This window comes from Aulonocara stuartgranti (assembly GCF_965226115.1).
Source record: "Aulonocara stuartgranti genome assembly, chromosome: 15".
Classification (NCBI taxonomy): Eukaryota; Metazoa; Chordata; class Actinopteri; order Cichliformes; family Cichlidae; genus Aulonocara; species Aulonocara stuartgranti.
The window spans coordinates 6984120-7003739 of NC_138951.1; the positions used below are offsets into that span (position 1 = coordinate 6984120).

At 39.9% G+C, this 19620-nt stretch overlaps 1 protein-coding gene across 2 annotated transcripts in view; it reads left to right on the forward strand.

The window, feature by feature from the left end:
* Positions 1 to 18924, forward strand: part of nkain2 (sodium/potassium transporting ATPase interacting 2) — a gene marked incomplete at its 3' end in the record, with an annotated part of 107134 nt that extends 88210 nt beyond the window's left edge. Inside the window, exons 6-7 of one of the 2 annotated variants that reach the window (XM_082504830.1) lie at positions 9996 to 10077; positions 14562 to 18924. In XM_082504830.1, coding sequence (XP_082360956.1) covers positions 9996 to 10077; positions 14562 to 14571 — 92 coding nt within the window. Of the gene's footprint in view, positions 1 to 9995; positions 10082 to 14561 lie in introns of those variants that run through there. The other variant, XM_082504831.1, reaches the window with a different exon arrangement.
* Positions 18925 to 19620: the final 696 nt, after the last annotated feature.

The window sequence follows — 19620 nt, forward strand, 5'->3', positions numbered from 1 at the left end:
CCACTTCTGACACCAATGTGGCGAGCTCAGACAAGGAGGAGACGGAGGTATCGTTTGGTCTTGCTTCCCGTGAGCTAGTGTAACCGGTTTCTGCTTCATCCCGCTGCAACAGTTCGGCCCAAACAGACTCCTCGACGCTGCGTTGTGTAGTGTTTTTAAAAAGACAAGGAGTCTCTGATCGATCGTTGCCACTTTATTTCCTGAATGGAAACAACGGTGTATTATCAGTGCACAGGCTCGCCACACACCACTCCGCACAGCACACTCTCGTATGGCTACGGCAGACTGGCAGCGATTACTGCAGCAATATTACGATTTCTAATATACAATAAAATAACAGCAACAACAAATGATGTACCTGAATGGAAACAACGGTGTATTATCAGTGCACAGGCTCGCCACACACCACTCCGCACAGCACACTACGGCAGAACATCTCATTAGCATTCCGCTTTAGCATACAGTTTTACACAATAATAAACAAATGAAAAGTACATAAAACTGATGTTAGACATGTGTCCGCTAAGCACTTATTACACTCGGTGCTCGTCAGCTAATCAAACATGTTTTATGTGTCTGTACTACTTAGCTATATCGTGTGCGGAACAATACAACTCACCTCTTGTATGGCTACGGCAGACTGGCAGCGATTACTGCAGCCAGCCTCACCTAACCAGCCACACCGAGAGGGGGGGCGCTGTTTCCCCATTACACTGATATTTGTGGCAAGTGGAATAATACCACATAAACACTGTTACACTAGCCAGGGAGCACAGCCGTTTATTGACATCTGCAGAAGAACACTGCCGCTAGCTAACTGCTCAGCGCGGCAACCGCACAGCAACAACAACAACACACAGGGCGCCCTCTGACCCCGGAAGGACACACTGTCGCATCGAGAGGGCGTCACCCCGTCACCATGGCAACATACACAAAACATAACTGTACAAACAGAACCCCGAACAGCCCTGACCCGCTACAATATGTCAATGCTTTTGCATTCTTTCGGAAATGTAGCTGGGTAATTATGTCATTGGCATCGGTGAGCCACTGTCAATATGTGACATATTGAAATCGCGTTTGAATTTGCGCTTGTTTTTTTGCTTTCACTTTGCAATCGCGCGAACTGTGTATAGAGAGCGACAGCACTGATTGGTGAGTGATGATAATTTGCGCACCAATTCCTCTGACATCGTCTTAACAATCGTTAGCTTACTATGCAAATATGACCTGTGAAATCTCCCGCAGCAAGCTTAAACATATGAGAGGTTGATCGCGCAGAGGTTGAGTGCGTGTGTAAAAGCAGCAGGATATTTTAGTTCTGCTGAGCCAAATAAGACAGGTCAGGGTGAAGAAGTGACAGCCAAAGAAAAGCTTACCACAAAACGGAAAAGTTAGGACAAATCAGACTACAAGGCAAAAAGAAAGTGCAGCTTTATGGTTTCATGGACAAAATAATTTCTGTGGCTGCAATATGACGAGCTAAATAACCAGGGCTGCACATAAGTGGTCCGCAGGTGCACATTCGCTGTCAAAAAAAAACAAACGCGCACAAGATATGAAGTTGCAATGCGTGTTTGCATACATAAGATTTTCTGGAGGAGGACAGACATTTGTTTAGAACTCTTAAAGATGTCGAAGAAGCAAGCTCCTTTAAGCAATTACTTTGGTGTTCCTCCATCTCCAAACAAATGTCAGAAGGAGTCCGAACCACAAAAGAAGCGCGTATTCTCAGAAAAGTGGTTGCAAATGATGAACGCACAGAGATGTGGTGCGGAATGTGCCGTGAAAATCCCACTCTAGCGGACAAAAACACTGCCTTTTATATGGACGCAAACGCGCGTTGCAACTTCTTATCTGGTGCGCGTCTTTTATTTTGACAGCGAATGCGCACATGCGGACCACTTATGTGCACCCGTGTAAATAACATAATGTTCTGCCGGGTGTGTTGTTGGTTTTCTCTCGATTTCTGAGTCGACAAGCGCCTTTGTTACTGGGACCAGTCATTTTAAGAAAGGCCCCCATTAGAACGCATGAGAAATGCAAGAAACGCATTATTGCTCAGTCTGCAATATCTTTCCCAGAACAAACACCAATTGCAAATAACATACTAAAAATAAACCTGAAAAATCTCTTTAGAACAGTGTACTATGTTGCAAAGAGTGAACTACCACTGGCAAAATTTAGCAGTCTTTGCAAACTTCAAAAAGCAAATGGCCTCGATCTTGGTTCCACTTGTCTCTTACCCGTGACTTCAGTGGAAATTTCAAATTCAGGATCTGACACAGACTGATTCATGTCCTACACAGTTCTTACAAGTTCATAGAAATTTCTGTTCAATTAGAACCAAGTATTTGAGTTGATGATTGTAATTTTTATACAATGTTGTGATTTGTGTTTCAACAATTTTTTGATTAATGTTTTGTTTCCTAAAGTATAATATTGTAAAGGAAACAAAACATCAATCAAAAAATTGCTCTCTTTTTTATTTGGGCTACTTAAATTTATTTTGGGCTACCAAAAACTGAAGAGTCCCTGCCTGAAGGGCTACCAGGGATTTTGAAATTTTGAGAACCCTGAGATATATTTATTTTTTTAATTACTTTTGTCTCAGCAACATAAAACTTAAAAACTGTACTTTTGAGTTAAAATATAAATTTATAATTTTAATAAATGACAAATTAAAAAGGCATGAACATTGTTTTTGTATCGAAAAAATATCGAACCGTGACACCAAAGTATCGAACCGAACCGTGAATTTTGTGTATTGTTGCACCCCTAATATATACATATAATGTTCTTCCTCTACAGCCCCCCCCCCCCCCCCCCCCCCCCCCCACATTTTTGAACATGTCGAGGAGCGTGTCAGGCTACATTTCACTGTGTGCTATGCATATGACAAATAAAGAACCTTGAACCTTGAACAATGAGAAAAAAGAAAAAATTGCAGTTTTTTTGTTCTGTCGAATGGTTTAATCTGTTCTGAATTTTTTTGTTTGTTCGTTTGAAAAGATTTTTTCAAAAACTGCAGCCATTTAAACGGAGGATTTTAATTGTTTCTCTGGCTGCTTTTAGCGTGTGTAGAAATCCAAAGGTTGACAAACCGGCTGTTCCTGGTTACGGTTGCTAAGCTCTGACTAAACTCTGTTTGGCAAGGTTCAGTGGTTGATTTCTAATATACTGGGTAAAGTTGCTTTGAAGGGTCAGGCTTCTAAAATAAATTCAATCTGTCGCCCTCTCACTACACTCCTCCTGTCCATCTTGTTTATTCTCTTAATAAAAAAAAGCAGAAGGTTTGAATGGAGCCATTGTCTCGTTGAGGGTCGTTACCACTACTTTACCGACACAAATTCACAGTGAAACTTGTAGCCCACAGACTTAACAGCCGGGCTCATTCATTTTACAGCAACATGCAGAGAAAGAGACGTGAGAGAACGTGTGGAGGATGAAGATAGCTGAGCACATTTCTGCTAGATCAAAGTTGCTTTTCATTCATACTGCAGGTCTCTCCCTCATGCTTCCCACTTTCAACCACCATCACCAAGCAACAGTCATGGAGGGAAAAATGTGTGAAGAGAAAGGGAACTAAAAGATGTTCATCAGTCAATTCACAAAGTATTTGTCTTTATTGAGGCTTTTATCGATACATCAATTCATTAATACAACCATGCTGATTTGGAATTGGGCTGGTTTTCCAGAGGTGACACTGACTACTATATAGTAAGCGTTTTATGTAAGATGTGAGTCTAAATAGTTGCCTTTGCATGTGGCGCAGAAGATGAAAATGTGGCACATCAACATGTTAATTCAGTTTTTGTTGCTTTTAAAATGCAGTGTGCATCCTTGTGCATTTACTTGAATGAGCCCATTTACCTGAGGCCATCAGTTAAGTTATTCCGTTAAAGTAGACGCAGCCGTTTTTCCCAAAGATCAATACCGTGGCATGTCTTATTCAACAGTGAACCATGGAGGCTGCTTGTTAACGCATAAATATTGATAGGTAATAAATGCAGACTAGATCAGTGGAAATAGTTTGAAGCCTCGAGACTAGACACATTTTTCTGCTTTCCTTCCTGCCCTGAACAGATTGGGAGTCGAGATTGAAGGGGGCAAATTTATCCCGTCTGTTATAAAAGTGTGGATCAGTACTGGGACAGGACGACCTCTATGTTAAACGAGGTCACAGCGAAAAGTGAAATCATCATAGTGTAAAAATTTAAGAACAGCTGAGAGTAATGTAATGTTACATTTATGAGACTTTAAAGGAAAATAATTGAGTTTCAGGGGTTGTTTTTGAGAGGAGGTTTTTTTAATACTGCATTTTAATAAGCTCAGTGATGACAGTAAACCTAAAATGCCACTTTGCCTTCATCTCCATGTCTAAATAATTGATGTGCAACATTTAGTATTTGCCCTTTTGTTAACTGCATTTTGGCCGTTGGCTTTCGATACTGCACATTCCTCCTGATGCTGCACCCCGAGAGAGAGTTTGACAGAACTAAGCAGCAGACTTTGATGAGAGAAATGTGTTGCCATCACTGTGCTTAGTGGCGTGAAATGTTGCCAAAAACAAACATTCTTAGTTTTTAAGGTAACAAATCCAGTCCCTGGAAAAAGTTTAAATAACATTTACTCATCCATGAGTTATGTAGTCCTGTCTGAGCACATGTTTCTGTCAAAGTGCAACAGCTTTATTTTTTCACATTTTAGTGCCTGTTCTTACTTTTCATTGGTTTGAGCTGATAGGGCTCAGCTAAAAGATGTCAGAGTTCACAGTATTTTCATGCACTAACAGAGACTAAGAGAAAGATGTCACCGAGAGACTCTTGAATAGAAATCTGAGAAAATTCTGTAGTGGCAAGGATGGTAATTATCCCACCCTTACCTCAAAAGAGCAACAGTCAAACCAGGAAACCTGAGAGTCAGTTGTGTTGTTGTCATACATTTTCACAGTAGTTTCTGCTATGTTGTGGCAGGCTTATGTACTCTGTCTACATGGCATTAGCCAATAATGGTTGGAGGCAAGCCTCCTAATAGCCTGCAACATCTACAAAATGGCAGTAATTTATAGGATGGTGGAAAGTTCAAGACAAAATGCTGTTTGAGATACAAAAAGAGAGATTGCTTTCACTTTAATTGATACCTCTTTTGAGATTTCACAGGCCAAGCCCTGCTTGCCTTGCTTGCCCTTGCAGAACGCCAATTATCTATACATTGTATACATGCAGGATCTCTTCCCATTTATCTAAACAGGATGTTCAGAATAACTGTCTAGAGGCATTAGCAAGAAGGCTGACAAGTGGCAGGACTTTTTTGGACAATTATTTCATGTTAACAAGACAAAGTCCCTAAATAGATAAACATGAGACATAAAAACTGCATGGATAGAATCAAAAGAGATTCCTATTAAAAGTTCTTAAAAAGTTTGGTGTCTTTGCCCCAAAATACGTTTTTTTCTGAGCTTCTGTTCCCCTGCTGATTACACATGTACTACCTGAACATCATTATAATTTCATTTACAGTTGAGTCTCTCACCACATCAGTACTAAGGAATGGAGAGCATTCTAAATAATGTCACAGTAACCTGAGAAAGATATATCTCTATAACTTTATATAGTAAGGAATAATATCTTCTACCAAACTGTTGAAACGGTCATGAACCATTATGAGTCTGAACTGCATGGTGATTGTATCGTTGAATTTTTTAAATATTATTTAGCTGTTGATTGGCCTTTTGGTAGCAAAGATGGGAATTCTTTGGGTAACAGAATAGTCCTTTATATATTTCTAGACAGGATTCGTTGAGTGCCATATTTCCTCTCCTTTAATGGCTCTGTTGACATTAACAGCATAATGAAAAAAACTCATCAATCAACACATGATGAGTGTAGTGGGGCCCTTTTCATTACTTATTTATTCATGAACATTTCACAGTAGATAGAAAAGCTATAATTTGAAACCATGTTGTGAGGGACTTTAACAAATCTGGGCAAATTTCACCTCCACATATTAACAGCTGACCCATACATTCATCCATTTTCTAAATCAATTATGATATTAAAAGTGATGGGAGCTGGAGCCTATTATAGTGTACACTGAGAAGGAGGCACAAGGTAGAGTCTGGCCAGGTTGCTAGTCTATGAAATTGTTAATGCATGTTGACAAATGCATTCGCACTCACGTTCACACCAACAGGCAATTTAGAGCTTTCAGTCTATCGAAATTGCATGTCTTTGGACTGTGGGAGCAAACAAGGGCACAGAGGAAATTCCTGCAGACATGAGGAAAACCTTCAAACTGCACACAGATGAGAGATAATAAACTGCATGGAAGATTTTAATACTTCTCAAGGGGAAAATGCTATCAGAAAGAATCAGGATTCAAATTAAAGTCTCAGCCCTCTGTTAAAGTAGGGATAGGCAACATGTTTTGAAAACCATAAAAACCTTTCAGGATATTGTAATTCAAGCTCTGTGTCTTTTTTTTAGTCAATCACAAGTCCTTGGAGGTACATTGTGGTGAAACAATAATTATCTGACTTTGAATTGGAAAAGCTAGGCTTGAACTCCAGATAAAGCATTGATAAATCCATCAGATTTAATATATAAAAAACAATGATAGTGATGCTAAGCAGTGAGTCCCAAATTTTGGCTGTGGAAAGTGGTACACAATGATCCATCCTGGGTGAATAAACAATAAGGGAGCTTGGTGGAAATCAGCCTTGGGTGAAGAAGTGAAAACTCAGGACCAATAATAATTTGAGTTGCTGAGAAAGCTCATTACCTTGATAATTATTCTGTGCTTGCCTGAGCATATGTGTAGGTGTGTGTGTGCGCATGTGTATTAATCAAGATAGTAAGTGTTATCTGTCTCAGAGCTACTCAAATGTGCCAGACAGATTTTTATCAAACGCATTCGTACACACAAACGACACGCAGTTATGAATGAACACTTTAACATAGCAACAGCAACTTTTTATTTAACAGTCATCATAGAAATGTTTGACCAGTAATAAATGTAAAGAAATATAAAGTTTTGCAACATTTTTTGAGAGAGTTGCTTATGTGCTTACACTCTTACTGGACAGTCTTGAGCCTTATGAATAACAAATCTGAATTTTTAAATTGGGTAGCTACAGCTTGACAGGCAGCACGCTGACAAGCTCAGAGGCTCCATTTTCTCTAGTGTTCAAAGGGTCGAGCATGGCAGAAACTCTGCGGAGGCTATTTGACTGCAGCATGAATCAGCAGGAAACCCTTACGGTTTACACCAGGCCATTCCTCCACAAAAGGATCCACACAAAGAAGGAAAGCTCCATGCACCAACAGAGGCTCTGTCTTGTCTTTCTGAACAGTCACAATCAGCTGAATGACCACCAGAAACTGTTCCATCTGCTTTTCTGTTGTGTGTTAGGCTGATATTCAAATTTCTCATGCAAGCAATGTGAAAAAATAAAGGACAACTTGTTTTACAACTAATTAAGACTAAAGATTAAGATTTTAAGTGAAATAAACAATCAAGAAAAGTATGTCATGCCAAATTCCTAAAATACTAAATAGCTTTTAATAATAATCAGTGTTAGATTTTCATATTCTTTACTGATAATGTAGAGTATGGTTGTCTTTAAAGTAAAATTTTAAATGTCTCAGTGTTGCAAGATCTATATTAATTGATTATTTTTAATTTAACGTGAAGATTTAGTTATGTGCACAGGCATATTTCAACTTTTTTTTTTTTTAATAAAAGCAATTACAGTCTGGTTGTTAAGTCCAGCATCATTATCCATTTCCGTATTGAAATGTTCCTCAACTTCCAAAAGCAAACAGAGTTGCCATTGACCATTAAAGCAGCAGTCTAAATTCTTTCAAGTCCAATAATGATCAGTGTCTTTTGCAGCTGATATTGCAATAAATCTCGAGGCATGAAAATCAGGATTCATAGAGCCAAGACGATTGCACTAAGTTAGCTGGCTAGTTAACATCTTTATGCCTCTTGTCTTTCTTCCCACATCCAGCCGGTCACAAGCAAAATAAAGATGTAAAACTAAGTTTTGAAGGGTTACTGAAGTTAGTTAAGCTGATCGAAAATTATTCGCTAGCTTCAGAGCTAGCGAATATTAAAACCATCCAACACTTTGTTTCCACCACTGTGTTACATCCCCACGAAGAGGTCTTGGGTTGTGAGTGTGGGGACCCGTAACAAATGGGTCCAGAATGGAATGAAAAGGAAACCAGACAGAGGTGTTCAGTATATAATATAGTTTTATTACAAATAATTTGAACTGACAGAGACGGCAAAGCCGTTTTACCAATAACACTAGAAAAAGAAAAAGCTCGCAAGAACAAAGGACACAACAACCAAACAGGCACTTCCGGGGGCCCACAAGCCCACCCTATCACTAGCAGCAGCAAGTTCCACTACTGCTGCTTCTGCTGCTGTTGAGGCCCACAAGTCCACACTACTCACATGAAGCAGCTACTCTCCCCACTGCTCCCACAACTCCACGCCACAGGCAGGACAATCACACAGTAGGACCTCTTTCGACATCTAGAACACAATGAAGAAACACCAGAAAAATCACCACCATCACACAGTTCTTCCCCAGCCTATATAATCTCAGAGAGGTGATTGCTGACTGGGCCCAGGTGGTAAACTAGGCCAATGAACACCAGCTGTGTCCTGGGGAGAGAGAAGAGTGAGAAAGACAAAGGGGTGGAGCAAAGGAGGAGGAGGCTGAGAGAGAATGCCACACCCACACAAGGGGAGGTCCTGGTAGGGCCTTAACCCACTGAAAAAAAGTCACAATTTCAAGTTACCGATAGATTTTCTTGAAATTTTGAGTTACAGGCTTCCATGCAATACAGGTGCGACTTAATACAGAAATTATATTTATTATTTCAGTACTAAACAAGTGCTTAGCTGTTGAGGCTAAAGCTAGCTGCGAGTTAGCATAGCAAAATCTTTGAAACAGGAGAAATTTTTCTCAAACAAAAACATCTACATCTACAATTTTAGTAACACATTATCTCTTTTTTATTTGATTTTAAAAATATAATATTTTAGTGATTAAAGGATGGCTAACTGTACATAATCAAATAATCTAAGTTGCTAAAAAAAACTGCCTTTTTTTTCTTTTCTTTTTTTTTTACATTTTTTTTAATATAGATTAACTAAACAAGAGTTAACATGTTGATTATCTATCTGATAATTGTAGAGCTAAGCTTATTGGGTTGCATAAAGATTTACATCAATCTTCTCATCTAATGCACGATGCAATACATACATGCAATGTATGTATGTTATTATCTTAGTAATAGACATATAAAAGCTATCTGCCATAATGAGGGCTTGTTTTGGGAATAAAGATGCCTGACTGTATGTGGTACTTGCTGTAAAATGTTATTTAGACTTGTTTTCTGCAGGTTTAAGGTAAATTCACAGCTACGTTTGCTCTATGCAGTGACAGCCAAAACTCTGCATTGTACTTGAAGTTATGAAATCTCACAGAATAAATAGGAATGTATGCTGCTGATCAAGGCAGGGAAGTATCATTTTATGAGCTCTGCAACATCAAAGTAAAAGAAATATCATGGCTCCCTCGCTTCAAAAGTCCAGGCTTTTTGCCTCTGTGTGAGGAAAGCAACCACCTGCTGGCAGCTCCTCAGCTCAGGAATCTGTGGAGCTATCCTAGATAATTTAGGAGTTAAGCGTATTCTCAAGGCATAAATATATATCGCTGCATAAGTCTTAGTCTTGCACCTAAAAATAGATAGGAAATTTGCATTGCAGAATTTTTACTTGAAGCCGTTTCATGCTTACAATCCTGATTAGCAGGAATAGAAGCAACAGAGATGGTGGTTCTGGTTCAAAATGTACTGCTGAGACCTCTGTAGGTGGAGTAGGTTTAAAGGCATGAATCATCTGTTGTGGGATGTTCCCACTTGATAACCACGGTGACATACGCTTTCTCTAATTGCTTTTGTTTTTTTGTGCAGTTGATTTTATAGGAGGGTTTGACTCGTATGGCTACCAGGGGCCTCAGAAGACCTCCCACCTTCAACTACAACCCATGTACATGTAAGTATGGGGACACTCTGTCTCTTCTGCAGATGCCTGGCTAAAATGCTTTGAGGTTAATTTTATCATATGTTGTACCAACAACATCAGTGCCATGGTCATTCCTCACTTTTTTAAACCCCGAAAAGCTCTCACCCTCTAAAATTCAACTCCAACAGTCTGTTTAGGGGCTCATTTTCATCTGGGTTTGATATCATGCATTCTGCAGAGGTGGATATAGGCACGTTCTTGCTCTATCAGCATAAGGGCTTATCATTTACCAGCTCAGGTCTCATCAGTTATCACCACTGTGGTGCTTTTATCACTCCCCTCACAAATAAAGGTGAGCCATGTAGTGAAAACCACTACACTGTTTTTGATAATTAGCTCTTAACCATCTTTTCCACTCTGACTGGAACGAGCACCTACCAGAGTATTATTTTTGTCTCATGGAGTGGCCTTTGTTGTTGTTGCAAGGTTTTTCTTTTGCGTATTTGCAGGATAGATCCTAGTTTATATGGTAATTTCCCTAGACTCAAACTGTGGATTGCAGTTTCATCGAAATCCTCGGCTGCTCTTAGGCAGCGAAGCCAATAGGAGATCACAAGACGAGTCCAGGCTCAGACAACCGTGCATCAATCTCACTGTCTCGGTTTGTTGTGGGGAAGGCGCCGAGCGAACGCAGGAAAGAGGTCCACCAGTGTAACAAACAGCGAGGAAAAGTAATGGTGATTCCACTGATGTGCAGCGGGCAGGTTATCAATAACAGTTTTTATTAGAAAAGAGCCAGAGCAAATTAGAGAGAGAGAGAGAGAGAGAGAGAGAGAGAGAGAGAGAGAGAGAGAGAGAGAGATGGGTGAGAGGCTAGTAGATGAAGAGAAAGAAAAAGAGAGAGGAGTGGCTAAAAAGAGAAACAGAGAGTGATGGATGAAACATAGGACTAAACAAAGAAGAAAGGCAATAAAGGACCATTCTGTAGTTTTATATCTCCCCTGTGGAAGCCATAACACGGGTCATAAATCATCAAAAAACCCTCCACACACACACACACACACCTCCCCACCCAAGATAATTGCTGGAAACACAAACACACATAAACATACACACGAGAGCTGAAGCATGAGTACACACAAACTCATACGCAGAAACATCCAGACAGTAGTTGTGCTTGTACACATATGGACACACAAACGTACTTTACAGTATATGCACACATGCTGACACAAACGTCATCAATATGCTATCATTGTTCTCCAGCTGTTGTCCCTTCAGTTTGGTGTTTATTGGCTCTGGCCAAAGGGACCAATAAAAAAGCATCAGCTGTACCATCCCAAAGGAAAAACACACAAACACACACCTACACACACACACACGCACAACAGTCACCCCTCCAGCCTTCTGTAGAAATGTCTTTCTTTTTACAAAGAAAAAAATGACTTTTGTGGTTTTATGATAGAAAAAAATATACAGAGCTGAAACTCTTGGAGTGAATTTATTACACATTTTATTTAGTCCTCATCTTTTTGTCTCACGCTAATTAGGGGTGGAAATTGATAAGAATTGAGCAATTCTGATTCCATTATCAATAACACTTATCTATTTGATTCCTTATCCATTCTCTTATTGATTTTCAGTGGGTTCTCATTGGCTCTGCCATTGCTAAGCAGCATATCAAAGACATTACATTCATGCAAATTGATTGCAGTGCTATGTGGTCAAATGTTTGTGCATGCTGGAGGTATTGCAGTACGATACTTAATAACTCCTAGAAGAAAATAATTTGTTACATTGCTTTTTACTCTGTAAAATGACCTGAAACACATTGTCTCAAAGTCTCTTTAGGCTACAGCCCCATACATCAACACAAACCCCTGTCCTAATGAGAACACACATACGATCTTTCTCTTAGTATTTGGTTATGAACACAAAACTGACAGCGCTAAGCAAAGATGAAAACCAGCACAAAGACATTTTGAGAAGTCTGACTGCTCATCAGGTTGCTACGTGTTGAAGTTCAGGGTCTGACAGCTGAGCTGGGGTTAGTATTCACTTATCAGCTTTAACATCATTCTGGGTTCTTGGCTAGCTTAATGTTAGCATGTTCTCTGCACAGGTGCTTGCAAAGAGGCAAAGTTGTGTTAGCAGTGTAATGCATCTTCTTTCTGTTCTCGATGCAGTTTGCACTTCATTTGCTCCGGCTCTTTTTATCATGCTCTCATACGTTTCTGTAATAGAAATAAAAGTAGTGTCCATATCCACGCTGCAGACTTTGACGCTAATTTGCTCCTCTGACACGCAAACTGAAATCAGCCGACTGTAGAACGAGTACAAGTGGAACCAATAAGTGGAATCGAGGCAAGCAGACTAACAATTGGGAACCAGTTGTTTACAAGAACCAGTTCTTGGTTCCCATTCCTAACGCAGCTGACCTCTATTGCATTGTGGCATAGTTTTGAATGATAGGCTGTATCGCCAAGAATCATCTGATTTCAAAGTGCTTTATTTTGACAGCATTCACTTGTAATATTTAAAACACGTTCTGTTAGAAAGAGGGGATTCAATTTTTACGTGGTTGCTGGTAGGTAGCATAAGACCAGCAGTGACTGCTGTGAGTACAGTGCGCTGTATTGCCAAAAGTATTTGGGTTGAGGTCAGGACTCTGTGCAGGCCAGTCAAGTTCTTCCACTCCAAACTGGCTCATCCATGTCTTTATGGACCTTGCTTTGCACTTGTGAGCAACTATGTTGGAACAGGAAGGGGTTGTCCCCAAACTGCTCCCACAAAGTTGGGAGAATGAAATTGTCCAAGAGTCTTGGGATGCTGAAGCATTAAGAGTTTCTTTCACTGGAACTAAGGGGCCGAACCTGACTCATGAACAACAAACACCATTATCACCGCTCCATTCAATTTTACACTTGCCACAATGCAGTCAGACAAGCACTGTTGTCCTGGCAACTGCCAAACCCAGACTCATCATGGGATTGCCAGACAGAGAAGTGTGAGTCGAGACTCCAGAGAACACATCTCTAATGCTCTAGAGTCCAGTGGTGGCATACTTTAAACCACTACATCCGACGCTTTGTAATATTTGTTATCCTTAGAATGAGAAATTACAAGTCTTGAGCCATCCACCATTTCTTTATGTTTTGCTAGAAAAATAGGGAAAACTTGGAGTGATTTACTGAATTGTGTGCAAACGTACATGAGTTTGTACAATTCTAGCAACCTTGGTATAACCTTATTTTTAAACATTGCCTGATTTCGCTCAGGCAATCTTTCTTGTATTATTTTTTTTTAATTAGTCTTCAGGAATAACTCTTGAAGGCGTGGTTCACCATCATGTATCGTCACTGCACAGCAGCAAGATCCTGAGTTTGAATTCGTCAGCTGTCTAGGGCTGTTCTGTGTGGAGTTTGCATGTTCCCCACGAGTTGGTCCTAGCACACCAGCTTCCTCTCATAGCTCCACATGCAGAGGGTTAGATTCATTGGTCATTCTAAATTGACAGGGTACACATGTCAGTGTGAATGGATGTCTGTCTCTCTGTGTTAGCCCTGCAATAGATTGGCGACCTGTAAAGAGTGTAACCTGTAACGCCCTAAAAGTGGAAGAAGATGGATGGATTGAAAACACTGCACAGTGTGCTAAAATATGTTTTCAGCTAAAGACTAGAAACTGAAGAAATGGGAACAAATAATGTGTTTTGGTAACAAAGTGCCTCAAGATGCATTTTAAAATGGTTTCTTAGCTAAGTTGTCTGTTATGTGTAGATACACCACTGGTTTATCACTTGAGTGAGGGGAGGTTTTTTTGTACTTGAATGTTTCAAGGGTCAGTGTTAAAGGGCCTAACAGAAGAAAAACACTTCTCTGAAAATGGTCAGGTAAAAGAAATGGGCTGATACGAAATAGTGAAAAAGCAGCCACTGCCCAAAGAAAAACTTTTTTCAGAAAAATCTGGAGAGCTGTTGCTCAAGAGCGCTCTAAAAAAAAAAAAAAAAGACAAGAACAGATGGCTCAAGACTTTTTCAAAGTACAGGTTACACGGCTACCAAATCTTAGTCTTACTCTTACAGTTAGACATCACTGCATTAAAGATGATGTAATATGATTGCATTAATGTCAGATGATTGTTTTGGCAACAAAAAGGGGGTGTGGGGTATCACAGAGCCAGTGTACCCTTGAGATTGTCAGGCTCTCTCTCGAGTGTTATCTTTCACAAAACACATGGGACAAGTGCTCATGATGTTCTCATCCAGCAACATTATCATGAGTAAATGACTAAGTCAGGGAGCGTACTGAACACAATGTACTGCTTAGCATTTCAGCATAAACCTCTTAACCTTCAGTGTTCTCATTTTTACGGAAGATTTGACCGTGTCACATACACTTTATGTTTTCATGTCTTATCGCACCTTAAAAATAACTACTTACCAGTTAGAATAGAAATAAAATCATTGGCATTGTTTTGGGTTTTCTTCATCTTGTCTTTTTTTCCCCCCACAGGTCAAAATAAGCCCAGAAGCGACTCCAAGAGTGCTGCCTTACCAACGATTCCTGCTTAAAATCCTGTTTTTATTACTCCCAACTGTCTTTTAATAAACAACAGAGACACAGACAAGTAGACAGGGAACAGATGACTCTCTGCGATTCAGCTCACAAATCTCCCCAAACACTTGGTCAGATGGCGTCCCACTAGCCTGTCTTTCAGTGGAGTTCCTGATGAAACATTGGCCTCATGTGGCTCAGCATGGTAACTGCAGGACATTTTTCATTCCTTCCTCAGACCCGGTCAGTAGCCAGTGACTTGCTTCTCCCTTGTGCTGCTGGGCATCTGCTTTACGAGGGAAACCGAAGGGATGCAAAGAGGCCACGCTCGACAGTCGACGTGTTCCTGCGAGCTTCCAATGAGAACTCGTTCAATTTTCTGCTGTCAAAAGAAAAAAAAAACATGTTTCAGGAGCGCTGGTTAAGTGTGTTGGTATCTAACAGCTCTTGCGCCTCACCAAAGAGTTTAAAAACCATCCCCGTGCACACAACAGAGCCTGTTTAACCTTCTCTGGAACTTTTTGCTCTTTGTGCCTGACTGATTAACACTTGGAAAAGTCCAGCGAAGAATCTCCGAACATGACTACCGATTAAGGAATGTTAAACACCTTTCAAAGTTTTTTTTATTTTGTTTTAGTTATTTATTTATTTATTTTCGGTGAATTTCAGGATCTGGTTTTCTAACGGTGATGGCCAAGACGGCAGGAGGACACATTTTACTCTGACAAAAAAATGTTGAATGTTATCCAACAGCGTTGATTTTACCGTCCTCTCATCTGTGCATGCGTACAGGAAGCAGACGCATTCACAGACAGGCGTTGAGTAATGTACATGTGAACGCATGCATGCACACAAACACACACACACACACAAACTTAGGACAAATCTTAGCACTTCACTTTTTTTTTTTTTTTTACTGCTAATGTGAATCTTAATGTTTACAATTGAGAGACTGAACACTTGACTGACGCAGCAGGTAGAGATGACCCACACTTCTTAGCTGCAGCATCCCAAAGGTCGGGGTGTTTTCAGCCATACAAGGAAAAAAAAACAGCTGTGTCTCTTGCTGTATAAATATTTCGTCTTCCACCCAAGACACATACAGAGATGGCAACAAAGACAGAAAATGTCACAGGAGAGCGACAGGTTCCCATCCGTCTCAGTCCTTGTGTAGACTACCCCATATCTGTCACCGAACAATCGATTCTCTTTTTCTTAATTAGACTCTTTTGTTTTTTTAAAGAAAGAATGGCAAATCACCCTTTTTTGCAATATCCAGCTCTTTTTAATAATAATTCAAAAGCAGCCAAAATCTTCTGCAGGCAACACTTTATATAAATGACAATCACAGTCAGAGCAGCCTGTCGTGTCGTGAATTGGCATTTTTCTGTCAGTTCAGGGAGCTGGATGTTAGAGAAGGAAACCTTCCCGAAAGATGGTGGTCACCGTCACTGGAGAACAGGGAAGCCTTTAAATGATATTCTTTGATGCATTATTTGATGTTTCGCCTTTGTGGTGAATGATAAAAGATTGAAAGGAACAAATGGGGAAGCAAGGTTTGCCGTATCCTTGCACACCCTCGCCAGCAGCCTGATGAGGACAAAAAAACAGAGAAAGACATTTAGCAGTTCTCCTCTTTCACTTCATTGCTCCACTTTTAATGCTTAAAGTGCCAACTGTACCATCACATAGACCTCTGTAGACCTCGGTTTCAGAGAGCCGCACACTGGGACCAATAATAGTAGGTCTCAAGTTTACTTTGCAGGGTTTCCATGAAAGAAAACTGATAAAAGAAATCACAAATTAAAATTATATTGGCATTCCAGATAGCCAGCAGGTTTTTTTATTTTATGTTTTATTTTTATTCAACTGACTCCTCCTGGAAATGTGACTGATGTTGCATTTGTATTGTAATCACTGGACCAAATGTTTTGAGGCCTTTTTCTTTTACTGAGAAACTCTTTTTTTTTTTTCTGGTAGGAAAAACACTGGCTTCTCACGAAAGAAGGATGGACAAGGTCAGACTGTTTTCCTCAACAAAATTCGTCTCAAAATCCACCTTAAGCACCCCCTCGGCCAGTATCTTCAGCAGTATATCCGTTTTGTAATGAAACTCCAGGCGTTTCAAATCGCTGCCCTGAGGGGCTCCGCCGACGGTCGCTCCGGAGGACAGAAACAGCATTTTGTGTGTTTGCATGAGGTGTTTCCCAAACTGTTGCATATTTAATCTCATGCTGCGTGTGACTAACTAGCTACTTAAAAATGGGAACTGTTTGGTTTGTCGAATGCTCCTCAAAAGCTCCTCCAAGAGTCCTAAATGTGAACTTTGTGGGGTTTTTTCTATAAATAACACAGTCTGAAATGTCTGCTGAGTAAAGGGAGAAAAATAGCTACTACGATGTAAAACTATGAAATGTAACTTTGACCTTCTAGACGTTTTTTATTCACATGTGGCTGTGTTTACTGTTTTTTCTAGTTGACTAATACTGTATGATGTTGTGTATAAGTGGGACTACTATGTTTTACTTCTTCTAACTGTATAGTATATTTGAAATCAGAGCGGGAAAGAGAGGACAAGGCGGAGGGAGAGTATTAGTTGCACTATAGGCTGTAATTGTTTAATTAACTGGTCTGTTAGGCCTTAAAATTCACTTTCAATTCAACACATAATTAAATTAACTAATATTCATTTGTATTTGAACTGTCAACCAAACACATGCACATGTGGCTTTCTGACAGCTTGGTTTGTTTTGCACAGTTCAAATCGGGAAACTGAAAATGTTCCATTATTGTGAAGCTTAATTGAAAGAGCTGGTCAGTCGCAGCATTATGAAATGACTTTATTTGAACTGAAAGTGGATTTTATTTGTTAATAAATTTGTCTTTGACCACGCTGTGTAATCAGTGATCTAGAAAGTCCTAATTTGGTACATTTAACAAGCGAGAAAGGATTTCAGAAATATAATGTGACCCGTGTGTGTGTGTGTGTGTGTGTGTGTGTGTGTGTGTGTGTGTGTGAGACCACATGTGGGACTGTGTACTGCAGTGCATTGTTTTCTATGTCATGGTGAACTATGCAGACTTGAACCCCGAACCTAACAAAAAGACAATTAAAAAAACACACGCTCTGCTCTAAAGCGAGGTGCCACTTTAAGCTAAAGGAAGAGCTTGTTAAAGGTGAAAAAACAGCAATAACAACAGTAATAATACATTTTTAAAGTAAAAAGGAAGACAGCAGCTACACTGTTTGTTATTTATCTTGAGAGCTGGTTGAGCCCATTTAGACTTTGGAACAGTCAATAGAGCTTTTGTGTGATAAAAGGAAAAAAGAATTTGTAGAAGAATTGAGCCAAGCCATTATTGTGTTGATCAGTGTAAATAAACATTCAATCAAGCCAGTGTAAAACTCTTGACACTGCAATAAAAAAGCTCCAAGATACTCTGTGTGGTATGAGATACCAGTTAGCTGAGTTCTCTTAGATAATTGATTTAGGTGGAAATTTGCGCTTTAATTTAAAAAAAGCATACATTCTGGAGGGAAATTGGTTTGTTGAAACAGATAATCTTCTGTTAGACGAGTGTTTGAAAATGCAATAAGACATGATCATCTTATATTTAGCAACTATTTTCACAGTACAATGTTACGGAAATGTGCCACTTACTGAAAGTGGGAGCAGAGACGTCCAGTCTTTTCTCTGTGGCTCTGGGTTGATTTGTTGAAGTTCACCACTGACTAGAATGTACCATGTATGTATGTTAGCGCCTTCTCTTCATATGATGGGTTTCCCACAGGTGACTGACTGTACATAAACTAGACAGCTGGGATTAAAGTAGAGTGTGGAGAAGGAATGTCTGTACTGTGTCCTCTATTCTTTGATTCCTTTTAGACATTAGCTCAGATTATTCATCCCAGCTATATTATGCATGTAAATTAGTTTAGCATTTACAGACCGGGCTATTTCTGTGGACTTCAGGGTTTCTTATCAAGTATACGCTCACACTTTGCTGGGACTGGGTTGGACCCAATTTAGCCTTTGGCACTGCCTTCGTTTGTTGTAGCACAGCTTCAACAAGGTGCTAGAAAGTTTTGCTTCATATTGACATGCAAGCATCACACAGTTGCTCCAGATTTATCAGCTGCACATCCAGGATGTCAACCTCCCGTTCCACCACATCCCAAAGGTGCTCTATTGGATTGAGATCTGGTGACTGTGGAGGCCATTGGAGTACACATCGTCATGTTCAAGAAACCAGTTTGAGATTAGCTGAACTTTGTGACATGGTGTGTTATCCTGCTGGAAGCAGCCATGAGAAGATGGGTGCACTATAGTCATAAAGGTACAGACATGGTCAGCAACAGTGCTTGGGTAGGCCGTGGCCTTTAAATGATGCTCAGTTGGTACTAAGTATGTTGGAAAATATCCTTCACAACATTACGCCACCAACAACAATCTGAACCATTAACACAAGGTAGGGTGGATTTATTATTTATTAATAGACAAATGACATTTGTCTATTGTATGAATTTGAACTGTAGTATTAGTATTCTATTCATAACTGGCCCAGTTTAGTCTTCTGCTGCTTCAAGGTTCAGTGTGTTGCTCATTCAGAGATGCTCTTCTGCTTACCCCGATTATAATGATTGATAATTAGGTTATTTTTGCCTTCATGTGAGCTCATAGCAGTCTGTCCATTCTCCTAAGACCTTTGGCATCAAGAAGACATTTTCACCCAGAGACCTTTTGCTTACTTGATAGTTTATCTTTTTCCAACCATTATCTGTAAACCCTAGCAATGCTTATGTCGGAAAACTGCAGCTGATCAGCAGATTCTGAAATATTCAGTGCACCCTGTCATCAACAACTACGCCTGTTTAACTCCCACATGCAGTCAAAACTGGGAAGCTGTTGTTCCTGTTCCAAAAAACTACAACAGTCATTTCAACATATCAATGTTAAAGGAAGGAATGACACATCTACCCACTTATATGGGAAAACATTCCCGGAGTGAGCAAGGC